Source organism: Talpa europaea, assembly GCF_964194135.1.
Source record: "Talpa europaea genome assembly, chromosome: 1".
Classification (NCBI taxonomy): domain Eukaryota; kingdom Metazoa; phylum Chordata; class Mammalia; order Eulipotyphla; family Talpidae; genus Talpa; species Talpa europaea.
Genome location: NC_140073.1, coordinates 105,662,606 through 105,682,035, shown reverse-complemented (window position 1 = coordinate 105,682,035; position 19,430 = coordinate 105,662,606). Strand labels below are relative to the sequence as shown.

General features: G+C 33.2%; 1 protein-coding gene across 1 annotated transcript in view; it reads left to right on the top strand.

Annotated features, from left to right (window-relative positions):
- SCN7A (sodium voltage-gated channel alpha subunit 7) overlaps nt 1-19,430 on the top strand; it is a gene marked incomplete at its 3' end in the record, with an annotated part of 61,004 nt that overhangs the window by 24,137 nt on the left and 17,437 nt on the right. The window contains exons 12-17 of the mRNA XM_084257944.1: nt 936-1,109; nt 3,212-3,568; nt 8,965-9,402; nt 12,885-12,990; nt 15,208-15,362; nt 17,365-17,538. Coding sequence (XP_084114070.1) covers nt 936-1,109; nt 3,212-3,568; nt 8,965-9,402; nt 12,885-12,990; nt 15,208-15,362; nt 17,365-17,538 — 1,404 coding nt within the window. The remainder of the gene's footprint in view (nt 1-935; nt 1,110-3,211; nt 3,569-8,964; nt 9,403-12,884; nt 12,991-15,207; nt 15,363-17,364; nt 17,539-19,430) is intronic.

The window sequence follows — 19,430 nt, the reverse complement described above, 5'->3', positions numbered from 1 at the left end:
TCTGTGTTCATGCTTACCCACCCCAAAACCCCCTTCTTTGTAACTGTTCTTGTTTTGAGTAAGTTTTATAGCTAGAATTTAAAATTCTGTTATTTAAATTTAGGATTTTCACCAGCTGCTAGGGAGTTATTTATTTCCTTTCCCTTCCCAAATTACCCCCTCTTGGTGCCACGGGCCCTACTTCACAGTAGGGCAGGTGAAATAACAGACACAAGTTCTTACCTGATGCCAGAATTCTGAAACCTTACTACAATTGCACCTGACCCTGTCTGCTCTAATCACCTGTCTTTGCCTTAGCTTGGAACTTATCATTTTGGAAAGGTATTTTTGAAATTCACCTATCATTTTTTTACATACAATGCGAAAGGTAAAACAAATTTCTTGGATTTCAGGTCACTTTCGAATAAATGCATATTGCTTAATTTTATTTGCTTTTATTATTGTTGTTTAGTACTAATAGAAATCATCATATTGCTACCAGCTTTAAATTATATATTTACTGCATACCAAATAGGCAATTTACTTATTTCTTCCAGTATAGTTTTCAACACACAATTTCTGTAAGTCTACTCTTTGGGGGTAGGGGAATCATATATATATATATAATTTTTTAATTATTTTACAATTAAAAAATTAAATATCTTAACATATACTACATATCCCAACAGGAACTATTTCAAATAAAAATATTTTAGCTATCAAATAGTCTTTCGTTTTCTTCCAGGGTGGCTTTTATTAAAATAATTTGAGATTCTATATATAGTGTCTAACATTAGATTGTTAAGTAAAAAGTATGAGTCTGTCCTTGTAATACAGCCTCCAAAGCTATGAAGAACTACAGAGGTGTGCCAGTGAAAAGCTACAATGTCCACATCTGAGAGTTCTTATCAGACTGTTAGAATCATATTCACATTCATGTGTTTGTTTTTATTTAGGTGTTTATTGGGATTTTCACAACAGAAATGATTTTAAAAATCATTGCCATGCATCCATATGGGTATTTTCAAGTAGGCTGGAACATTTTTGATAGCCTAATTGTGTTCCATGGCTTAATTGAACTTTACCTAGCAAATGTTTCTGGATTAGCTGTTTTTCGAACATTCAGACTGGTAAGTATAATCCAACACCTAAATTTTGTTATATGAAGTTTTATGTGTTTCCTCAGGCATAAGATGAATAAAATAGTAATACTGTCTCATTGGGACATTAGAAATAATAAATGAATAAATTCATATATGAAGACTTTAGAAAGTATCCAAGGAAATAGTAAGTATTTAAAGGAAGTAAACCATATATGCAACTTGAGATGGGGAAGCAGGATCAAAGTTACTAAGTCCCAGAATCTGTAGTCCAGTGTGTAACTAAGGAACTGGAATAGGGTATTTCTAAATGTAGCATAAAAAGCTTAATGAAAGAAGATCAGTAAAGTCAGCAGAAGGTGATTATGAAAATTATTAAATAAGAATCAGTGTATGTTTGTAATATAGATTGGTGGTGAGACACAGAAAATTGGGCAAGAAAAGAAAGTGATTAGATTGATATTTATGGAAATGTAAAACTGATAAATAATATATTGTCATATTCTGATAACATTCTGATGGAATGTGCAGGAATCAAGACAATTAAGTAGATTTGATCTTATCCAAATAATTCTTTAGAACCCTGTTTTAAATCCACATCTATAAACTTTTCTAATGAGCAAGGGAATTATATACAAGATATATTTATCAAATTTATGGTTATAACAAAAGTGGAAAATGCAAAATGTGATGAAAAGATAGCATCAAAATGTCTAAAAGGCTAGTATTACACTGAATTTAAGATGATTATGTTTTATTTATTTATTTATTTATTAAGAGTTAAGTCTTTTTTTTGAAGATTTATTTTTATTTATTTATACAAGCACTGGGTACAGTCAGAAGTGTAGGAGGGTGAGAGAATTCACGAGAGCCAGAGCGGGGAGCAGAGCAGGCAGAAGGACCTAAGTACACTGCTGAGGGGAGCAGCAGGCAACAGGAGAGGTCTGCGCGCCATGTGGGACCCTCCTCCGGTGGCTGGGGAGCAGCCAGGGATCGAATGGGCACTGCAGAGGCTGCGGGCAGCTTCTCAACCCAGTGCTCAACTGCTGTGCCACCAGGGAGGCCCAAGATGATTATGTTTTACATTGGATAAATGTGAAGTCCTACTCTTGAGTTCAAAAAGTCAATATTGGGATTAAAAATAGTTGGGGAAACTATAACACATATAAAAATGATGGGTTCCAGATGACTAAACTTACTGAAATATAGTGGCCAAAATGTGAAGGTAATATTGTGCTGAGTCAATTGAAATAAAAAAAAAAAAAAAAACCTAGTGAAAAGAAGGGAAAAATTCATACTAGACTTAGAATACTGCGTTTGGTCTTCAAAAAGTTACTTTAAAAGGGCAATACAGGGCTTCCCCTGGTGGTGCAGCGAAGCTGCCCTCAGCCACTACAGTGCCGGTTTGATCCCTGGCCGCTGGCGAGGGTCCCACATGGCGTGACAGACTTCTCCTGCCGGGCCCACTGCTCCCCTCAGCAGTGTATTTCGTCAGTCTGCCTGTTCTGCTCCCCACTCTGGCTCTGTTGAATTCTCTCACCCTCCTGCACTTCTGACTGTACCCAGTGCTAATATGAATAAATAAATCTTAAAAATAAATAAATAGATAGACAGATAGATAGATAGATAGATAGATAGATAGATAGATAGATAGATAGATAGACAGATAGAAGGGCAATACACTATGGAAAATTCTGTGAAACTTGACATACTTTTTCAGTGTCGTCTGTATATTCAGAATGTGGGGAAATATCCAATGTATTGTGAACAACAAACAAAAAATAGATAGTTGTTTGACCAATTATTAAAATATGAAACTAGAACAATTCAAAAGTGTATTAGTAGTATTATGTTGAGTAGAGAATGGAAATTAACACAACAGTAGAAGAAGAAATGTATGGATTTTGTGTGAAAATATATGGAACATGTCTGGTGCATTCAGAGTTGTACATAAAGTGAATTTTCATTGATTAGTGTTAATATTCAAAGCCGAATATTAAGAACTATATGTAAGGATATAATGCTGATAAAAATTTTAAACATGCATTGTAAAATAGTGACCAAACTTTCTGCCATTTGTTTCTTTTTCTTCTTGTTTTTTTTTTTTTTTTTTTTTTACGTTGCTCTATTAGTTGAGAATTTTCAAGTTGGGAAAATACTGGCCAACATTTAAGGTTCTGATGCTGACTATTAGTAAATCATTGGCGACACTGAAAGACTTGGTCCTGCTCTTGTTCATCTTCACATTCTTTTCTGCTGTGATTGGTCAGAAACTACTTGGGTTTTATTACCAAAAAAATGTCTGCAATATAAGCGAAGACTGTCTACTTCCTCGCTGGCACATGGTTGATTTCTTCCACTCCTACCTGATTGTGTTCCGGATCCTCTGTGGAGAGTGGATAGAGACTTTATGGGATTGCTTTAAGGTAGCAGGCCAGTTCAGTTGTGTTCCTTTCTACATGATGGTCATTTTAATTGGAAACTTACTGGTAAGTAATCCACACTTTCAAATTTTCTTTAAAAACTAACATAATGTAGTCTGATATCATTCTAAAGTGAATTTATGGGATTCAGTGGTTTTTAACTCTGCTGTTCCATATGGTGGCCTCTAGCCCGTATGGCTACAGATCAGTTAAATTATAAATGGTCCAAATTGAGAGGTTCTATAAAAGTAAAATACTCACTGAATATAAAGTCTCATAGAAAAAAAGGATTTATTTTAAAATAATATTTTGATACATTTGGTTATATAAAACACATTACTAGTATTGATTTCACTTGGTTTTTGTTTATGCTTTTAATGTAGCCATGTGATGTTCATCATATTTTTTTGGATAGCACTGTTTTAAATTTTTGCTTCTCCATACAGCATTGGCATCTTGTGGTAGATAGTTAATCAAATGCAGACTTTCAGGCCTCCATCCCAGACATGTAGAAGCACAATCTAAATCCTAGCAATATCTCTAGGTTATTTGTATGCCTATTAAATTTTAAGAAGCATTTAAATATAATACTCATTGTAAAACTTGGCTGTACACTATGATTACCTGGGGAATTAATAAAAATATATAATGTCTTTAATCTATTCCCAGATTTTCTACTTTTGTTGTATGTAGGCATAAGCGGGGAAGTTTCATTCTAAGAAACAGCAACAGCTTGTTAAAGAAAATTGTTCTTATAGGAAACCCCTGAATATTTGCCTTTAATCATAAGTCATAGCAATCAAGTATATTTCCCAATAAAACTGAAAAAAAGTGCACAGACTAGACTCAGTTGTATCAGTACCCTTCCTCATTGCTTCTATTTCGACTCAGATATGCCCCTGTGTTATATTTACCACATTGGGATTATATTTGCATATCTACTTATATATCTTTGTTATTAAGTTCTGTGAGGAAGAGATCTGACTTTCTCTATTCCATCTCTAGTTCATCAAACGAGTGCCTAAATGTAAAAATATTTCAATATTCTTTGCCTTTGTAACTATTTGTAAACTTTTTAATGCAACTGACTTAAAACAGTATTCTAACTTATAGAAATAAAATTATATATACATATCTGCATATATAACTCACAGAATTAAAGATTGATCTCATTTCAGTTGTTGTGATTCAGATGTTCAATGAGATTATTAGAGGTAGCGCTATGTAGATCTCAGATCTGTTTTTCTCTATGCTGCTTAGTGATTGGTTGCCTCTGTTGGTCAGATAGCTACTAAATTCTAAAGCTTCATGTCTTCATATCATATCAAGTGTGACAGAAGAGAAAATTTTTAATCTTCCCTAGAAGCAAAGCAAATATCTCCTATTGTTTCATTAATTCTTCATCACATGCCCATTCCTGAACCAATCTCTATAGGCCAAGGTATGGATTTCATTTGTTGTTTATTCCCAATGCTGTGGAGTATATTAACACAGTTTATTTTGTTAAGCTACTTAGACCCCTCCCTTGGAACTGGAGATGGCATCAATTCAAACCTGAAGCATATAACTCATAATAGGATAAGGTTGACTTCCTAAATAGAATGTGGGTTTCCAAAACCAAAAGGAAGGGTCATGGCTGCTTGTCTAAATAAGCATTACACAGAAATGAATTCAAAGGCAAAAATACAGAAATGCCATGGCAATTATGTAATTTAATTTCTGGGGTTTTTTTTGTTGTTTTTAAACTCCACTTTATTTCTTATATTCTTAGTTTAACTGATCAGAAATTTCAAGTCAATATCAGAGAGATTTCAGGATACAATGAAGTTACACAAACCTCCATTTATAATTATTTGGCTTCCATATTGCTTAGCTCACTAAATGTTTTAAGATTTATTCCTCTCAATGGTCATCATGGTAATAACACTAATGTAAATACAGGAAGAAAAATACAAGGAGAGCATTTGTGAGATTGTATACCTTTTTACCCCATATAATTTCAATTCTCTGTGTTAGAGCTTTGCAATTTTACATTGACACTTAGCATTGGTGCGAACAGAAGGCATTCTGCATTTTTTAAATTGAATTTTATCTTATTCCTCCAATAAAATTCCAACAGTGATTCAGAACCTTAAGTGGAAACCTCAAAAGTAATCATCTTAAATAAAAGCAAGTATTTATAGTGCTTTTTAAATAGTTCTATGCAATGATGAGTTCTAGGCAAAATAGAGTTTATATTCAAGCAAACATAGGCTCAAATTCCAGTTAAATCATTTCTAAGAGACTGTACATATTAAATAACCTCTTTAAGGTTGACAAGCTTAAGTTTTAAAAGGATAGTGACAGAATAATATGTGTCTTGTATAGTCATTGTAATTTTAATAAAATCTTCTAGCATTCTATATTTATAGACAATTATTTAAATTTCCTTAAGTTCTAAAAAACTGTAACTCCTGAATATCCAGAATATTGTTATTTATTTAATATATCCTTCAGTTAGATAACATTTCCAGGTGTTTTATCTGCATATAATACAATATTATAGCATTTTTCCCTTGTCCAAACCCTGCCACAAAACCTATTCTTTTATTTATTCCATAATGAATAAATTTTTTCAAAATATTTATCACCTTTTGTGATAATGCCTAGTACTGTGCTAGTTGACTGTTTAAGAGAAAACACTATTCTTGGCCAAAAGAAGCTAATAATCATGAAATTTTAACCTTTTACAATTTTCCTTATTTCTCCATGCTCTAATACTTAACCAAAGAAATGAGGGAAAAGAACCAACTATCTTACATTATATTTTTTATTACCCTCTCATACTCCTGAACTCATTGTCCTTTGAGGTTGATGAAAGTGCTAGTAGTTCAGCTCCTACAAGGGCCATAGAACCCTAGATTACTTGAAAGTAAGCCTTATTGTCAACTGAGAACCATCATACTAATGATGGTGAACCATCATACTAATCTCTGGGAGTATGGACATTTGATCATTGTCTTTTCATTCAGTTTTATTTTTTATACTCTCAGATTCAGTCAATGCAATTACAGAAAATGTGTCAACTGTTTAGATGATCTTGCCTATAAGAAACTTCATTTTTTTTCATTCTTACCTAAAGAAATTTCCAATATAGATCCATCTTCTACCCTATATTTTATTAGTACACCAAAACTATAATAAAGATTAAGATTACCTATTTGACTTTTTCCTTCTGGCTTATTTCATTGAGCATAATTCCTTCTAGCTCCATCCATGTTGCTGCAAATGACATGAGTTTATATTTTTTGATTGCTGACTAATATCCCACTGTATATAAATACCACATCTTCTTGATCCAGTCATTATTTTTGGGCATTTGGGTTGTAAAAAAATATCAGATGGTTTCACTTATGACAGAAATGTAGGGGAACCAAATAAGAAATCAGTGTAAAAAATAATAATAACAGTACAAAACAAAACAAAGCAAAAACAGACAATTACAAATCAGACATACTGCAGGGTAGGAGGAGGGAGAGGGATCAGGTAGAGGAAGGGAGGAGAACAGGAGACTGTGATGATGGTGCACAGGTGCCTTGGGGAAGGAAATTCTATGGGCACTCAACCTGAGGGGGTGGGGGGAAGAAAACATTGTTTAAAATTTTTTTTAATTAAAAAAAAGATTACCTATTTGATAACTTTATTACCCGCAACAATATTTCCATTTGGGGGCTTCCCCTGGTGGCCCAGGTCGTTGAGTACCGCACTGTGAAGCTGTCCGTAGCTTCTGCAGCGCCAGTTTGATACCGGCTGGTCGGTGACGGTCTCGCAAGGTGCGGCAGACCTCTCCTGTCGTGCCCGCTGCTCCCCTCAGCAGTGTATTTCTTCAGTCTGCCTGTTCTGTTCCCTGCTCTGTCTCTGGTGAATCCTCTCACCCTCCCACAAATCTGGCCTATACCCTGGTTCTTGTATAAATAAATAAATAAAAAATCTTAAAAAAAAACAATATTTTGATTTTTCCATACGAGTCTTATTTGAACTTCTCTGTTCCTAAGAGATATGAAGATCTAGGTGTAGAGAAAGAACTAAAAGTAATCTGTTAGGATTGAACACTGTATGGTGGGTAGTTCATATTTTCTCAGGTATGTATGTGCATAAGAAAGAGATATTATCAGAGCATGTGAGAACTTCATCTCTTCACAAAAATCCAAAATTCTGGAGGAAGTTTTAACAAATGAGTGCTTAAAGATCTTCATATACTTAATTATTTTATGCACACATAAATTGTCATAATTATTTTTTAAGAATGGATCTTAAAATGTGAAGAAATTAGAAGTAGGTAGGAAAAGTTATATAAGATACATATAAGATATATAAATACATAAATAAGATAAGTTATATAAGTTATTTAAGATACATAAATACATATTTATACACAAAAATACATAAACATATATAAATATATTCTTAAACCTAGCATATGCCATTGAACTTTCCCTTTGAAAATAATGCATAAACTATAAATTAAATCTTCATAACTCAAATATTTGAAGAGCACAAACTTCCATAATAGGCAAAATGCTCACATTATTAAATTCTAAGAATAATCAATATGAATCTTTTGTTTTAGAATCAAAAAATACTATCTATATCAAGATAAAAATCTGATACTCTGGAAACTGAACATGCCTTAGTCATATTGCTCAGTGATGGTGGTAAAGGCCAATCACATACTATCTTTGAGTTGAAAATAAATTTCAAGTAATAGGAATAAACCCCCAACACTCATCTTTCCTATTTGATCAAATTAATTACCACAGAGAGTCAATTAACTTATCCAGTACCTCTGCTTGCATATCACAATGAAAATTAGAGGTGGGTTTCAAAACTAGGAAGAGCTCTCTCCTCATGATATTCCTTTCAGGATTTGCAGAACCCTTGACAATGTCATTACATATCTTCCTGGGATAGAGCTGAAGGGAAGTCTACCACCTGGAGTAGCAATTCATGTTCTCAACTTGAGAGAGGCAGCTTGGCTCTGTGAAAGAACAAGCTTTGGATTGAGACAGACTTGAGTTCAGTATGTATCACCTTGATCTGACATCAGTAAGGCTTAGCTCTTTTATCTGTAAAAGAGAAACAAATGGGGCCTCACCTGGTGGCGCAGTGGTTGAGCGCTGGGTTGCAAGGCTGCCCGTAGCCTCTGCAGCACTGGTTCGATCCCCGGCCACCGGCGAGGGTCCAACCAAAAAAAAAAAAAAGAGAGAGAGAAACAAATGATATTTCACACAACATTAAAGTGACTTGTGGCTACGCAAACCCCTCACACAGCACCTGGTCCATTGTAGATGAGTAAGAACTGAATACCATTGTTGTTCATATGCTGTTTTCAACTCTCATGTTAGCTCATTTTAAGGATTTATTTTGTTTGAAAGGAAAAATAAAACAAGATACATTAAACTTTATCTTATGTCCTCATTTAGATACTTTACCTGTTTCTGGCATTGGTGAGCTCATTTAGTTCATGCACGGCTGAAGCAACTGAAGAAAATGATGAATCAAAAAATCTCAAACGTGCAATGGCAAGAATTAAGAAAGGAATAAACTACGTGCTTTCTAAAATATTATGCAGAAAACAAAATGCTTTAAATGAAACAATGGGCAATGCAAAAGACAAACATGTTAAAGAAAATATTTCTGATCATACGCTTTCTGAATTGAGCAATACCCAAGATCTCTTCAAAGATAAGGAAAGAAGTGGTGGCACAGAGAAAAATACAATGACTGAAAATGAGAGCCTCTCACTAATGCCCAGTCCTAGTGTCTCAGAAACTGTGCCAATTGCTTCAGGAGAATCTGATATAGAAAATCTGGATAATAAAGAAATTCAGAGCAAGTCAGGTGATGGAAGCAGCAAAGAGGTAAGATATTTTAATTTCCTTGTTGCATATTTTTGATTACTGCATTGTTGATGAAGAAGTGAATCAATGCTTAAGTTCCAGAATTAGTACCCATTTAATCCTAGCTATTCTACTCCTTGATTCTGATTTTGTTTTTTGCTCCTGATCAAATTGCTTTGACTTTATAAGCTTCAGTTTCCTCATCTGTAAATGAAATAAGATTTCTTAGAGGGAATGGAAGAATTAAGACAAATAGCTCAAGAGTGCACGGAACAATACCCAGTATATAGTAGGCACTTAGTAAACATTGACTATAATTATAAAATTCCATAAATTAATAATAGGCAGTGAGGGGTTAATAAAGAACATAGTAAAAAAAAATCTAAGTTTCAAAAGTCAATGTGTACTTTCCATAAACCACTAAATTCTCCTGAGCTTTGTCATCTTTAAAATGTGAGGAATGGGAACTCTAACCAAGATGAAAATGCATACATATTGCAAAAATGAAAAATGATGTAAAAAATATATAAAATTTTAAAAAATAATAATAAAATGTGAGGTAGGCAAGGTTAGTGCTAAGAGACTTTCACGCTTGCTTGCTAAAATGCTAAGATAATATATACATAATTCAAATGGACTAAAAGAAGAAAAGCTACCAGTTTGAATTGAATTGTGAAGAACTTTTAACTTTATAAAGCACCTGGCCAAAAAATAAAGGAGGGAGAGGTCACAGTTTTAGCTTCTAAACCATAAATCCTCCTGCGTTCAGTTTTACTGTCTTAGTTTGCAAGCTGCATAATGTCTTAGTAGGAGGTGTGATTTAAGTTAGCTACATTTATAGGAATCACATGAGCACCAACGCCTTCTTGCTTTGGGCCTCACTTTTCTCTCATCTCATCACTCACAGGCCCTGCAGAGGAGCAGAGAATGTCTCTTTCCAGGTCCCCAAAGTCTCTGGCATGATCTTGTCTTTCAGATTTTTTCGGGTTAGGAAACTGCTCTCAGCAGGAACTTCTCAAATTGGCCTTCTAACAGGAATTAAGTTGGAATTATTCAAAATTCTTGAAGTTCCCAGTAAAGGCATCTTTGTTTTAAAGATACATTTTCACTCCTTAGCACACCTAATATTCTCATTATTTTCCAATGCCAGAAACATTGGTTTGCTTCCAATTAATATTCTTAACATAAAACAGGAAATTTCCTCAGTAGCACACTTCTCCATCTTCATTGAGCTACATCTGCTTCTAGTAAAATAGTTATTTATGAAAGTAGATGTCAAAAAAGTTCTTTCCAATCTATTAAAGAGTCTGTGTTATGAAAACATAGGATAGATAGAAGATAACATGAATGTTGAGGTTTAGGAAGTTGTCATTTATAGAGCATTATTTAGTCCTGTTGATTGGTTAACTACTCACAGGAGATTTATTCACTAATTGTTTATTATGACTTATTTACTTAGTATATGCTGCGTATTTAAGATACTGAGTATTTATGATGACTGAGTATTTAAGAAGTTGATCTACCAAAGCCAAAAATTTGTTATGAAATTTACATGCTCTGGGGCCTCCCCGGTGGTGCAGCGGGTTGAGCACAGCATTGTGAACCTGTCTGCAGCCTCTGCAGTGCCATTTCAATCCCCGCCGGCTGGCGAGAATCCCACATGGCACAGGAGACCTCTCCTGTCACGCCCACTACTCCCCTCAGCAGTGTATTTCTGTCGTCAGACTGTTCTGCTCGCTGCTCTGTCTCTGGTGAATCCTCTCACTCTCCCACACCTCTGGCCTGTACCCCAGCTCTTGTATAAAAATAAAAGAAATGTTAAAAAAAAATTTATTAAAAAAAAATTCACATGCTCTGATAATTTGAAGATACATTATACTATTGTTTCTTTGGTATTTAAACTGTCATAATTTTTTATTGCAAATATTTAACTGTATAATTTTTCTAACTATAACATCAAACTTTCCTTTGGTTTTGTAACTTGTTTTTTTCATAATAAATAAGGTATTACAGTCACTTTCTCATGCCATTAAGTAATCTACTAAAATACCATTAAGTAAGCTACTATAAATTTTGATCTTAATTGATTTATTTAAAAATTTGGAATAATATATACTTTCAGGGTTTTGGGAAAAATCTCATCAAATGGTGTAAGAATTCTAAAAACCCTAAATTATCACATAATGTGCCTAATTTTCAGTTATTGAATACCCAAGCATTATAAAAGATTCATTTACAGTGTTTACTCCCAAATCAGTACATTGCTAGACTTTCACTAAAAATAAATAAAATATAAAGGGAACTTAAAAATTAAAGAACATTTATTGAGAATAATATCCTGCTGTATAGTTTTTTAAATTGAGCACCATAATATCTGTCAATTGGCCATATAATATCTGAAGCAAACAAAGTATCCTAATTATGTTTCCTTGACACTTATTATGCATAAAAGGTAGGACAAAATATTTATAATTTCATTCTTTGTATGTTCTACCTAGTTCCTTAACTTTTAAGAATGAGAGTGGTTTGCTTCCAAAAGTTTTAATATGCCCACCTTGATTTTATTAATTAGAAGATAATTTTATAACCTATCAAATTTAGGATCTTAGCCATTTAAGGTAAAGTAAGCCATTTTAAGGTATTATATGTTATATATTCATTTTTAAATAAGGTAAAGGAAAGCAATGTGAGAAAATCATTTTAAGTAAAGGCACTAATATTTTTGCATGTTCAAAGCCATTACTACCATACTCTTAGTTTTTTAAATATCTTTTTTTTCTGAGTTAATATTAATTTACATAGTTCCATAAAGGTAGTATAGAAACTCCCCTTCAAGTATTGTTGCCATAGTGTGCCCACCACCAATGACCCCATGGACCTAGACATTCTCGAATTTCAGTCAAGAGCAAGGTGGAAGGACTCTCAATTCCTGCAACTAGCCATTTTCCATATGTTGATACCACTTCCCCTAGTCTCTTCTTGGCCCTATTCCTTGTGCCATTCTTCACTTCACTTCAGGATAATCTAGCATCAAACCTGTAATGACATACATAAGAATGTCTGGAATGAATTTTAAAGTAAAAACTATGTGCACAATTATTTACCCATCTTTTACATCAGGGGTGATTTATTCCGATGCTGCTCATCTAATTGAAATGCAATGTACTAGAACCTTGTGAATAACTTCAAGAAAGTTTTGGAACCAGCATCCTTTTAGAAATTGGAAACAGTCTATACATCTTTTGGGGATAACAGTATTGTAAACATAATATTTATTTCAATTTAAAATTATTTTAGCTTAAATTGCATATTTTAAAATAATTTTAAAGGCTCTCAATTTGTGAAGATATGTACGTACTTTAATATCAAACATGAAATTGGCCTAAATTCTTTTAAACCTGATAGTAGTCTTTCGTACATAATTTTTCTTATTTCTGAAAATGGAGTAAACTTTTACTGCAGTGAGTAAATTAAACTAAGTTTTGGGGGGATTTATTTTTCAGAAGGTTAAGCAATCTAGCTCATCTGAATGCAGTACAGTTGATATTGTTATCTCTGAGGAAGAAGAAATGGTCTATGAACATGAAAAGTCAAAGCATTTTAAAAAAGGTAAGAAAAAAAATGTCCCTTTGGTCGTTGAATTTCTTTTAGTTAAATAGTGCTGTAGATTATAACTTTAGCATGTATTAACTTGACAAAGCAATATACACACATGAATGAATATGCTTGCACACACACACACACACAGAGAGAGAGAGAGAGAGATTCACACTGCATGTGCCTATATGAATACTGATAGAATCGTGCAATAAATGTCAAGGAAATAAAATTTGCACTCAGAAAAGAGATACCTATTCCCAGAGAGTCTATTGCAGTAATTTAAAGTGTTGATTCTTTAAATAGACAGCCTGAGTCAAATACCATTCCACTACTCACTAGCTGTTTCCCTCTCTCTGACTCATTCCCTAATCTATAAAATGAGGATAATGCTAAGACTCACCTCATGGGATTGTTAAAAATATCAAATATACATGTATGTCTCTATGTGTGTGTAATCTTAGAAGAAAAAGATAAAATTTTTAAAAATTAAAGCAATCCAATCATCAACATTACCATCATCCTACTTCATAACTCAACTTGCAGAGTATAGTTAATGCAAAAAAGAACTATGAATAAAATTATGTTATTGTTAAGATTGATTGTATTGATAATAAATATATTGATAATATTGATTGTAAAATGCATTTTTCATGCTGAAATAGATTCAAATTAAATTCAAATAAAATTTAATGTAACTATGTAACTAGTTATCATAGTAACTGATAACTATGTAACTTTGCATCAGAATAGAGAATGCTTTAGGAATAAAATGTAAAATTAGTGTAAGTAAACAATATTGGAAAAATGTATATATACAAGTGAAATAAAAACATCATGCCTCATGGAATGGAATCAGTATTTAAAACACTCATATGAAAACATCCATTAACTTTCATAGGAAAGCAAATCATATAATGATGACTTTTTATACTTACATGAATTTTAAGAAATGCATGAGATTTCAGTAAATGGGCCTATTCCCTCAATATGTGTAACAAGCATCTCTCGATGACTTAAAATTCAAATTAGCTTCCTAACAAGATTAATAAAGAACTACAGGTTCTAGACATTGGACTGGAAATCATTAGAATGGCAACTACCAAATGTTCAATATTCTGATAATCAACATAAGAATCTGTTCTCAGGACTGAATTCTAGAACACGTATCATTCTAGACATTTCTTTCTTTTTTTGTACCAAAAATGTATACAATGACACTAGACAAAAATCCTAAAATAAAATGTGTTGACTTTATTTTTTTTTGCAGTAACATTGATTTATATCACTGTACATGATTTAAGGGAATAGGTTCACACCTCTTCATACAACACCCACCACCAAAATACCCTTAGTCCTCCATTATAAACCACTAGAATTCACTCCCCCTTGAATTCTACAGTCATATTTCTAGGGATTTTCATCTATTTTTACATCTGAGAAGTATTCCACCATGTATGTGTCCCATGTCTTCTTTATCCACTGGTTGGGCATGTTGGTTGTTTTCCTAACTTGGCTATTGTAAACAGTAAATATTGTAAATAGTGTTGCAAAATATTAAAATTCAACATATATCTATTTCTTTTCTCATCATTAGTTCTGTTCTCAAACCTCAGATTTTTCTTATGCTAGCCCTCTTTACCAGAAGGTAGAGTTTAAATCTATTCACTTGTACATTACCCACAAAGTAATTCACAATCCAGGTTAGTTCCTTCAATAGTCTCTATCAAAATTCTCATTCCCACACCACCTAAGAACTGGGGTTAATATAATTGAATTAAGTGACATTATACTCCCCTAACATCTCCTAACTATTTGTGTTTTTAAAATGGTAATTCTTACTATGACTTGTGGCTCTGCAGAGGGTGAATTTTCAGGCATTATTCCAAAATGTGATCTCTGTGTGTGTGTGTGTGTGTGTGTTGGTGTGTTATAGGGGATAGATTCTATTCTCAGACTCTGTTCTTTGGGGTGAGAGCATACTCTAAGTCATCCATGTCTTTCATAATTTCTCTCCTACTACTATTATCAAACTCACAAGTTAGGTTTTTCCCTTTTTCAACCCTCCATGATTACAGTGGTTGCTATAGCAGGGACAAAAATCAAATGTTTATATATCAGAGACCACGTATTAGATTCTATAATAAAGAATTGTTAAGATAGAAAGATTAAGATATTTTTTCCAGGAGTTTTTTAGATTTTTGTTCCTAACAGTTTCATTCTTGACAGGTTACAGGCAAAGATCTTCACTGGGCCAAATCAGTAGAGAATCCAAGAAGGGGAAAATTTGGCAGAACATAAGAAAAACCTGCTGCAAGATAGTAGAAAACAGTTTTTTTAAGTGCTTCATTGGCCTTGTTACTCTGGTTAGCACAGGTGCTCTGGTAAGTGAAAATGTGTTATGTTAATGGGAAAAATGTTTAATGAATGTTTTTCAATTCATAAATTCATGGGTCAAACTATTTTCCCCATAATACTTATCATTAACCAAATTTTGTATTCTGTGATTTTAGTTTTGGAAAATATACATTATGCCTTCTTAGAAAGTCTATACATGTTTATATGCCTCATTCAATATTATGTAAATAGTGTAATTTCAGATGATATTATATGAATGACAGTGAGAAAAAGGAATGTTGGACAGTGAGAAATGGATACCTAACTATTTATTTTAATAAAATTTGAAAGTTTAATATATGTTGTATTGTACCTGTACTTTGGTACTTATTCAATAAGGTAAGAGAAGTGTTACATATCCTGTTAAGGATGTTTGAGCTATAAATATATTTACCCATTGATTAAACATTCTTAATTCCAGGAAATTATTATCTACATAAGTATTAAAAGCATGTATAAGGTTAGTCACTTAAGAGTTTTGTTTGAAATAGCAAAAAGTGGAAAAGGAAAAAGAGTCCATAACAGGTGACTATTTGGATATACTATGTACAATCAATGTGGAATACTGGACAACCATTTAAAAATACAAACTGTCTACATGCTTAATAAGTGACACAGAGAAAGATCTAGAATGAAGAATGTGTCATACTATATTTTATATAGGGATGGAAGAAAAGTAGGAATGTTTATGGGTATTTACTTGTGCTTGATTAAAAATCAAAGAAGAGAGAATAGTTATTTGTGAAATATATAGAAGAGAGGAGATGAAGAGTCATGGTTGAGAACTATACTTGGGGCTGTATGTGTATTTCTTAAGTAAACTTAATATTGACATTTAGCCAAGATACTGAAAACCGTATGAATCATAAGTGTAAAGCATAGAGGAATTCACAAAGTGAAGGTACCTGTGTAACTACCGCCTGACAAGATATTATGTTACCTAGACTCCAGAACCATACTCTGATTCCTAAATCACTTCCCTACACTACACAAATAGCTAATTTGATCTTCAATTGCTACAGATCCATTTGACCCATCTTAAGATGAAGTAGGGGGTTCTGTGTATCTTTTTATGTTATTTTGCATTACTTACCTATTCAAAAAATAAGTATATATAATAAAATAAGATACTTTAAATAACTTTAAATGATATTTTAATTGCTTATGAAGATGCTTTTACTCCCTAACTTGTTCAATTAAAAGTAACTAATGCTATTATTATTTTATATTTACTTTTGTTTTAAGGTTTACAAGAATCACACAATTCTTTACATAAAATTAGTTTAATCCTTGTTTACTTTTTGACCTTGAATGCATGCTGACACAAGTCTGCCTGAAGTCATTGGTATCTTAATGCCTATTTTGAGTGCTAAGATAAAAGCAACATGAAATTGCTTTGATTGATATTATCAGACTTTATATCCTCCACAGCAAAATTAAGATTAACCTTTTAAAATTGACCTTTGAAAAAACAATTATAATTTTCTTTCATATTCATGTTTCCCTCATTTTATCTGATTATTTCTGCAGTACAGCAAAATTTATGACATTTTCGTTACAGTACTATGGATTTCTGGAAACACTTTGTTTCTCTCCTAGCAAAGAACATATCTTTCTATAAATTGGCTACATGGAATGAAAGATAAGAAGCACATTAGATGTGACTAAAAGTTCTGTCTCTTGGAATGTGTTTCATCAACTGATTTGAGAGATGATTTTTGGATCACTACTTAGGCCACTTGTGACACCAAGTTTAGTCTTGATAAAATGTTCTCCATTCAGTTAATTATGATAAAATGTTCTCCATTCAGCATGGGATCAGAAAATGATATTTAGGGACTATGTGATAAATACACACAAGTGAACCAGCAGTTGAACCAGTAATGGTGACATTGCTCACTATCTAGATATGGGAATTCATTTCCATCTTTGCTAAAAGAATTTCTAGAAATTACATGTACACTAATCCTGATTGTTTTTCATTCACAGGCTTTTGAAGATATATATATTGATCAGAGAAAGACTATTAAAATCTTATTAGAATATGCTGACATGATCTTCACATACATCTTCATTCTGGAAATGCTTCTGAAGTGGATGGCATATGGTTTTAAAGCCTATTTCAAAAATGGATGGTACAGGCTAGACTTCATGGTTGTTATTGTACGTATTTAAAATAAAAATTTAAGGACTATTAGATTTACTCTTCCTTTTTACTCTTTTCTCAGGTAGCATTCCATTACTTACATCTTCCTTTTCCCTCCGTCCGTACATTTTCAGTCACCAACTTTCCCCTATTTCTTTATTTGTAATGTTTAACATCTTTTTTTTCTCATCCTAAAATTTTAAAAATTCAACACTTCATGACTGATTATCCCAACAGTCACATATGAACCCAACTCAAAGATGAGGCTTATTGTCCAGTATCCTGAAAATATCCCCATCCTTAAATCTCTAAATGTTGTTAACTTGACTTTTCAATGATATAGTCAGAATAAGACTTCTTATCATAACCTTCACCATTATCAGTGGTCCAAGCTACCAAAGCTTCTCATTTGAATGACTGCAATAGATTCCCAACTAACAGTATTGTTCCCACCACTGCATGCCTATATACTATTCTCCACATGGCAATCAGTTACTGAAGTCAGTGCCAGTCACTTGTCTTCTGGAACCCTTTAATAAACACCCCATCTCACTTAGTGTAACAGCTAGGATCTTTGCAACCAAAGGCCCACAAGTCTCTACATGAGTTCTACATGAGCCAACCCAGCCTCTTACTGTTCTCCCTAACTTCCCATCCTGTTCTCTGTACTGTTTCACCATCTTATGATGCTCCTCATACCTAACAAGATTAATTCCTTCTTAGTACCTATGCACTTATTCATCCTTCCACTTGGAAATTCTGCTGGCTTACATCATTTATGTCTTATTTAAACTATTGAATTTAGGTCTTTCCTCACTACCTTATTTAAAACTGCAATCATCCCAATGCTTCCTTTCCTTTCTCTGCTTTCTCATTGCCCAAGCATCTGTTAATGTAATTTATTTATTGATTTTGCTTATAACCTTCTCTTCCACCACTAAGATAAGTTCAACTAAGGTGGAAATTTTTCTGTTTGGTTCCCTCCTTTGTTCCCTCCTTTATTCCCTGTACTTACAACAATTCCTGTCACACAGTAGGTGTCACTTTTTGTTAAATGAACAAATGGCTCCCTGTTATATAAGCAATGATTAAACCTTCTCAACCTGTAAATAACAACTTATAATATTTGTCCTCTGCTTTCTAAATTAACTTTTGTGTATTTACCAACTCTAACAACCACACTGCACCTACAACCCATCTTTCTGCTTCCTGACCACTGTTCTTATGTGTCCACATCCTTTTATGCTTACGTAAATGATGATATCCTCACTTCAGAGCCCACTTCAAGACCATCTCTTTAGTATAGGATGAAAAACAACAATTTTTTATTTATGTTACCATGAAAGTACTGAAAATATGAAGATACAATAAAAAAAATCATAACTCGGGCCTCCCTGGTGGCACAAGGGTTAAGACACAGCCTATGAAACTATCTGCAGCCACTGCAGCATGAGTTCAATCCCTGGTCAGGGAGCTACCCACATGGTGGAGCAGTCCTCTCCTGACTCGCCTGCTGCTCCCCTCAGCAGTATATTTCAGTCAATCTACCTGCTGCTCCCCTCAGCAGTATATTTCAGTCAATCTACCTATTCTGTATTCCACTCTCTGTTGAATCCTCTCATCCCCCACACATCTGGCCTGTACCCCAGTTCTTGTATACATAAATAAATAAAGCTTTTAAAAAAAAAATCATTACCGCTTTGCTTGATGTCCATTAACTTTTATTATGCTTGAATCATTTTTATGCATGTATATTTATTTTAAAATTAGTGATTTAGTACATCTTTTTGTAATTTATACTTGTACAAAACAATATTCATATTCTCCTTGATCCCTCTCATCTGAAATCCTATTTTGTACATTGTCTAAACCATATTTATGCATGGGTCTATATAAATATATGCCAAAC